General features: G+C 36.3%; 1 gene segment (V, D, J or C); it reads left to right on the top strand.

The window, feature by feature from the left end:
- Positions 1-639: 639 nt before the first annotated feature.
- On the top strand, positions 640-5137 carry LOC121956807. The segment is given in 6 exon segments: positions 640-851; positions 1047-1331; positions 1464-1763; positions 2376-2720; positions 3833-3987; positions 4703-5137. Coding segments are annotated over 6 exon segments (1227 nt in total).
- Positions 5138-6795: the final 1658 nt, after the last annotated feature.

Raw genomic sequence — 6795 nt, 5'->3', positions numbered from 1 at the left:
TTTCTGTCATACTGTCTTATGTATCTATTGAACATAGTTTTAGTATCTATATTTTAATTCTAGGGTTGAAAAAGAAATCGACTAATGAATTCATATTGATATGATTTTAAACTTGAAATATCGCCTCTTTGAAATGAAATGCACTGACTCTGTTCCCTCTGGTTCAGTGAAACGCTTCGACTAGAAAAAATGATTTTCACAGTGATGTCCCCCACAAAGAGTACTTTCCAGTGGGCCATTGCCAGATATGACAAAAACATTAAAAAAAGAAAAAAAAGTTGTTTTTTTTTTTTTGTTTTTTTTTTTTTCAAAAAACAGGGCAGTATTGCCATTGTATAAACGCAGCTCAAACTTTTATCAAATAATCCATAGTAAATGTATATATTGTAACTTGTCATTCATTAATTAAAGTGTCCCTTTAGGCGGGCGTCCCTGCCTTCAGTTCCATCATTCAGTGCTATATAATTCACTTTTAGACAAACAAGTGATCCCCTGTGTTCTTTAACTGACCTGTATCGCTATTTACATGTTTTGACACTTGTCAAACTTTTTCATAGAAACAGCTGAACGCGCGCATCTGTTCCCTTTGGTTCAGTGCAACTCTGGATCTGCAGATACAGTAACTGTCGGTTGTCTGGCACGCGACTTCTACCCTGAGGGTCTCACTTTTCAGTGGACTGATGCCAGTGGTGGCAACCTGAACTCTGAACAATATCCTGCGGCTATGAAAGACAACAAATATACAGAAGTCAGTTTGGTCAAGGTGTCAAAATCAGACTGGGAGTCTGGGAAGTTTTTAAAATGTTCTGTGACTCCCCCTGGAAATCCCGAAAGTGTGAAATTGGAAAAGAGTAAGTGATTTTTAAGGCAACTTCATGGCTTACTTATGTTTATATTTACTTATGTTTTTGTTTTGAAAAGAAGATTAACAAGCATAATGAGTTAGAGTTTCTGTCTCTCATGTTTAACCTTGTTTATGTTTAACATTAAAAATGCCATAATGAATTATTATTGACTGATGTCTGCTCTGCCTCTCACATGCTTAGAGACCACACTTCCTCCAAAGATAACTTTGTTAGCAGCACCAGTCGGAGACACTCAGGCACTGGTGTGTACAACTGAGAATTTACCATCGAAAGAATTGTCAGTTAAATGGAAAAAGAGTGAAGACTATATAACTGACTTCACTAGTTGGGACCCCAAAATCAGTGGAGAGGTATATACAGCTGTCAGTGTCCTGAAGGTCAAGAACACAGACTGGGACAGTGAAGCTGTTTACACATGCGAGATGACGCACCAAGGAACAACATATATTAAAAAGGCCTCTAAAGGTAAAGTGCTACTAATGAACACATACATCTGCTGTACTGTAAGTCAGAGTAAACTCTTTGTGACAGACATGTGCTCAAACATAGTTTTTACTGATGTACTGAAATGGTTTTCTCTGTTGCTTTCATTTGTAGCTACTATCACAATGACACTGAGCAAATCAAGTCCCAAAGAAATCTTTAACAACAACCAGGCGAAGTTGCAGTGTGTCATTACTGGAAAGGAACAGGACACTGTAAATGATGTTCAGATCACTTGGCAAATCAATGGAAAAAGTGTGACCGACAAAGTTGAAACTACAGTGTCTGGAAGCAGCAAAATCAGCACAATGACTCAAAATCGGAGTGAGTGGCAGAAAGTCAAAAGAGTGCGCTGCTCTGCCATAAAAGACGATATGATGCCAGTTATTCAGGATCTGACCGTCAACACAGGAGGTGTGTTGCTGAGTGATGGAAATATATTGATAAAACAGTAATCTGAGAGTCTGAGGAGGCAGCTAATTTATGAGGGATGAACTTTCATTGACCCTGATCTATATTGAAGGTTTGCATTGTTTTGAAAGGGATAGTTAGTTAATTGCTGTCTATTAACATGCACAGATCTGTAATGCAAAAAAAATGATAGATTAGCACATTTTCAGAAAATGTTTAATGCTTTCAGTCAGACATCAGTTGATCTAATGTAACTAACGTCACTTTGAATTTGCATATCATAACTAATCTCTACAGTCTGTGCAGCACAGACAGGTGGGTGGTAGGTGTTCATTTCGAGCACATTCTTATGCTAGATTATTTTGGGGTTTTTTTTGCAAGTATTCAAGTACTACATTATATATTGCATTACGTTAAACGTTAAACGTTAAACACAATGTTGTTGCACAATGATACATTAGAGCTATGTTATGTCTTCAGTGACAGAAAAACAAATTCACCTTTACTGAATATGCTCATCCCTACCGCTAACACACACAAACATGTCATAGTCTTCTCTGTGCACAAATCTGAAGCTTATTTGAACCTCCTTCGTAAACTGAGTATCTCTTTCAGACGGGAGCGAGCCAAAAGTGACTGTCCACATCCTCCCAAAGGAAGACATCAGCGAAGCAGACTCATCTGCAATCACTCTGGTGTGTCTGGTCTCCAGTTCTGTGCTGCAGGATTACTACATCACCTGGTCAGAAGATAATGGAAATACCGCCGGCACATACATTGATGGCGTTAACTTCCCCCCGCAAAAGACCCAAAATGGCTACTCAGTTACAAGTATTTACACCACCACCAAAGAAAAGTGGGACGGCGCCACCATGTTCTCCTGCAACGTCTGGCCTGCTGTGGGCGAAAACCCTATGAAAACCCATAACGTGTCTAAGTTCCAGTGTGGCACCAAGGAAAGTAAGAAATAGTAGATTCATCTTTAAATGTGGCATTTTGTGCTAATGTCTGTCTCTGTGTGTACTCTGCCATGAGATCCCGTGTTTGTGATTGTTGATACTACAGTCAACATGTCAGTTTACTTTCATTTTAATGTGTTTTAATCTGTCTTTGTCACATTGTCTAACAGCTTGAAAAGTGTGTTGACTGTTTCAAATAAATGTTGCATGGAGACACTTTTGTTACATGAATGGCTTCAATATTTTAACACAAACTTTATACAAGTAGTTTTTAGGGATATCCCACAGTAGTATATCCCACAGTAGGATTGAAGCTTAGGGTGAATATTTGATACAGTTTATGAGCAGTATTCGAGAGAGAGAAAGGCCTCTACATGTTATCTCAGCCCTTGTTCCTAGTAATTATGCTTATATATGACTTATTTGAATCATCATGACCGTTGTGAAGGAAAAATAATGCCAAGCAAATTAAGTTTGCTACCAGCATAATGATGAAATGCTGCTAATTAACATATGCTGCAAGCTGCAAAAATGTTGATACTGAACGCATCAGAAATATGTTCATTGACAACATATTTCATCTGTTTTTCAGCAAAACAGGCAATCTAGCGATACCCCTCACAATGACAACAGCATTTTTATTCTAATTACATTTTGTTTGGTATTTAACCAAAATCATGATCTTTTCCTAACTTTTACCAAAGTGCATTTGATGCTTCTGATAAGACTCCTTTTATATTATGTTTATCATTAAAATGTAACCCAAATCACAATCTTTTACTAGCCTTAACTGCAGTGCTTTTGTTGCCTTAACTGGAGCAGAGACGCAAACCTAAAGTGTTGGTTTCAATGTCCTGCACTTTTGACCCCTGCCATGCTCCCCAAAAACCACCTCTTCAGAGAGCCTGAAGTACATGAACATTTAGTTTTGTTACCTGAAAGAATTGTCTAAGAAAATAATCTAGGGCGTGATCATGTTGCCACAGAGTTATTAAAAAAAGCAGTTTAGCAACATAAAAATGACATTTCTAGGGGACAAGGTTAATATTATAGATAAAAAAAACTTTGTTAAAACACAAACACATCTAACCGCCTCTACCTTCCTCTTCTTAGATTGTCTTCTAGAGTCAAACCTGAGATTTGCTTATAGCTGCACAGACGACGTCACTAAGGAAGATGAGTACAGCAGCCTTTGGTCTACAACCTCCTCCTTCATATTCCTCTTCATATGCTCTCTACTCTATAACATGATAATCAGCTTGGTCAAGGTAAACATGCTGGCTTTCTCTGCATTTCAGTTGTACTAAGGGCTAAAGACCGTATAATATATATTACAGGATTCAGGTTCAATGAAAATGCGTAGACAAACCAAGTCTGACACAAATAAAGCCTCCTCAATCCGAACAAGTTGCAGTTAACATCCATGGCTTTGATAACACTGGCTGCTTCACACACACCATTCTCTCTGCAGCAGAGATCCAAACAGCCAACACAGTCTCAGGGTAACCACCCAAGATTAGGGTCACCATTTCAGCACCCGACCAAATGTCTCCCTTTCTGTTCCTGAGTTATGACGCTGAAAAATGGCCAGAAAAGTGTTTCTACACAACATTATAATTTTACAGTGAAGCTGAACTTTGACCCCTTTGGATATAAAATGTCATCACTTGATCATTATATTCTATTAGACATTTGTGTGACATTTTGTCATAATTAGCATATGCATTTTGTTTTAGTTATGGCCAAAAACATGTTTCATGAGTTTGTGTTGACCTTCAACCACCAAATTCTGATCAGGTCATTCTTGAGTCTAAGAAGATGTCTGAGGACATTCCCTCAAGTGTTCTTGAGACGGATGTAAGGTCACAGTGACCTTGACATTTGACCACCAAAATCTAATCGTTGAGTCCATGTATTCTTGAGTCCATGTATTTTGTTGTTTGCGTTGTTTTTTAATTGTTTGATTTTTTTTTTTTTCTCCAGATGAAGGAAACATAAAGGATGAGATGGACGAAAAGCACTGATGACTACAGGTCGGAATTCTTTGTCTGTTTTTAATCTAGTTTTAAAAACATGTTTAAACATGTTAATATAAGATAAGAAGGTAATAATCTGCTATATATTTGCTGACTTAAATGGTCATCAGACAGAATGATTTCATATGTTATTGAAAGTGGATTTATGCGGAAAAATAGACTTGCAATTCTTAATTATTTATATTTTTTCCTGCATTGGGTACTGATGTGACATTATACAGTGGTTATTTGATTACTTTTCTTAAACACTTTGTGTGGTTAAAATGTGTTTGCTCATTATCATGTAAATCACAAATGGCAATATTGTAGAAATATATATATTCTGTATGCCACTTTGCATTGGACGGTATAAATATAAATATTTACTTTTCATGTTTGGTCATTTTGTTGATCATATTTGCTTTCATCTTTAAACAGATATTTGAACAACTACATAATGAAATTAAAAGGCGAATAAATGTCAGTGATACTGTACAGATGATAAACATCAGCTTTTGAGGATCTTGTTGTCACTGAGAGTCACAACACAAGGATCCAAGAACATCTAAATTAACACTACATCAAGTCGATACATCAGAAACTTCTGTTATCAGTTAAGCTCTGAAGGTTTTTCAGTTTCTAAACATATCATCTTTAGAAAGTCACTTCCCCTTGTCGTTACACTTCTGGGACCACACCTGTAGTCGTGAAACTGTCAAATGAACTTCCTCGAAACAAGAGACCCATCGTTCACTGCACATATTTGCATGTCAGCATGTATCGTTAAGAGGCTAAAATGAATATAGATTACACACATCAGCATAAATGTACAGATATTAAACAATACCACAGCAAATACAGGACATGCAGAATACAGTTATGCAATACAGAAAAGTATATTTGTGCTTAATGTTGTTTGCTCTGCTTTGCTTGAAAGCTATAATGATGAGCTAATGGCAATGAGCTATAATGATTAATCTATTAATTTATTAATTAACTATTTGACAACTAATTAATCAATTGTAGTCTTTTCTCTTTTTTTGTGAAAATTCTCTAATTCCAGTATCTTAAAAGGGAATATATTCTGGTTTCTTTACTCCTCTGTGACAGATATCTTTAGGTTGTGGATAAAACAATTTAAAACGTGACAGGGCGTCATCTTGGGCTTTGGCAAACACTGATCAGCAGTTGTCACCATTTTCTGAAGTTTTGTAGACAACATAACTAATCAATTAATAGTGAGAAAAAGTAGAGATAAAATCATTTTAAAATAGTGTTCTTCTTGATATTTAGATCATGTCCGCACACAGCAGACGGAGCTGGGTGCCTAGGATGTAATGCTTTTTCCCCTATGTTTCTTGATGGTTCCTGATCTGCTGCACATGACAAGTGTTTACTAAAGACAGGATTAACAGTGCAAAATTGTGGCTGTTGAATGAAGATATCAGTGCAGTAAAAAACACTTGCGTTTCAGAACTGTAACAACATAATGAAACATTTGAAGGAATTCCTCTTTGCAAAAATGCAGCAATTAAGAAAATTGATTGTATCGCCTTCATTTCAATTATTTTTGATAATTCATGCACTAAACATATAATCCATTGTATAATAGAACCTTTTCTGCAGCTCAAAACAACCATTTGAACAACAGTAATGGAAAGGTTTATCTGATTTATCATCATTTGTGGCTTTGTGAAGATTCATAACAAAGCAATATATGCAAGGTTACCTTAAATGTACATATGAGATAAGCTTTGCACTGCTTGAACTACTAGGAATTGCAGATGGCCTCGTAAAGAAACTTAAAAAATATATATTTTAAAACAAATTATTTTAGTCATGTGTTAGACTGACGGTTTATTACATACATACATATATATCTGATGCTTTTATAGTTTAAAAACCCTATCTTAAGAATAAAATTGATGTGCACATACATGCCAGCTGGTTAAAATAAGTCAGAAAAGTGGGTGTAGACTGCCATCTAGTGGCAGATGCTCTGTGAAGATGAAGTAATCTGTGACTTGTTCTTGATACAGTATATTAAAGGACATGTAATGG

Source organism: Plectropomus leopardus, chromosome 17 (genome assembly GCF_008729295.1).
Source record: "Plectropomus leopardus isolate mb chromosome 17, YSFRI_Pleo_2.0, whole genome shotgun sequence".
In the NCBI taxonomy this organism is placed as follows: domain Eukaryota; kingdom Metazoa; phylum Chordata; class Actinopteri; order Perciformes; family Serranidae; genus Plectropomus; species Plectropomus leopardus.
The sequence above is the reverse complement of the archived record's forward strand: the minus strand, read 5'-3'. Positions and strand labels throughout refer to the sequence as shown.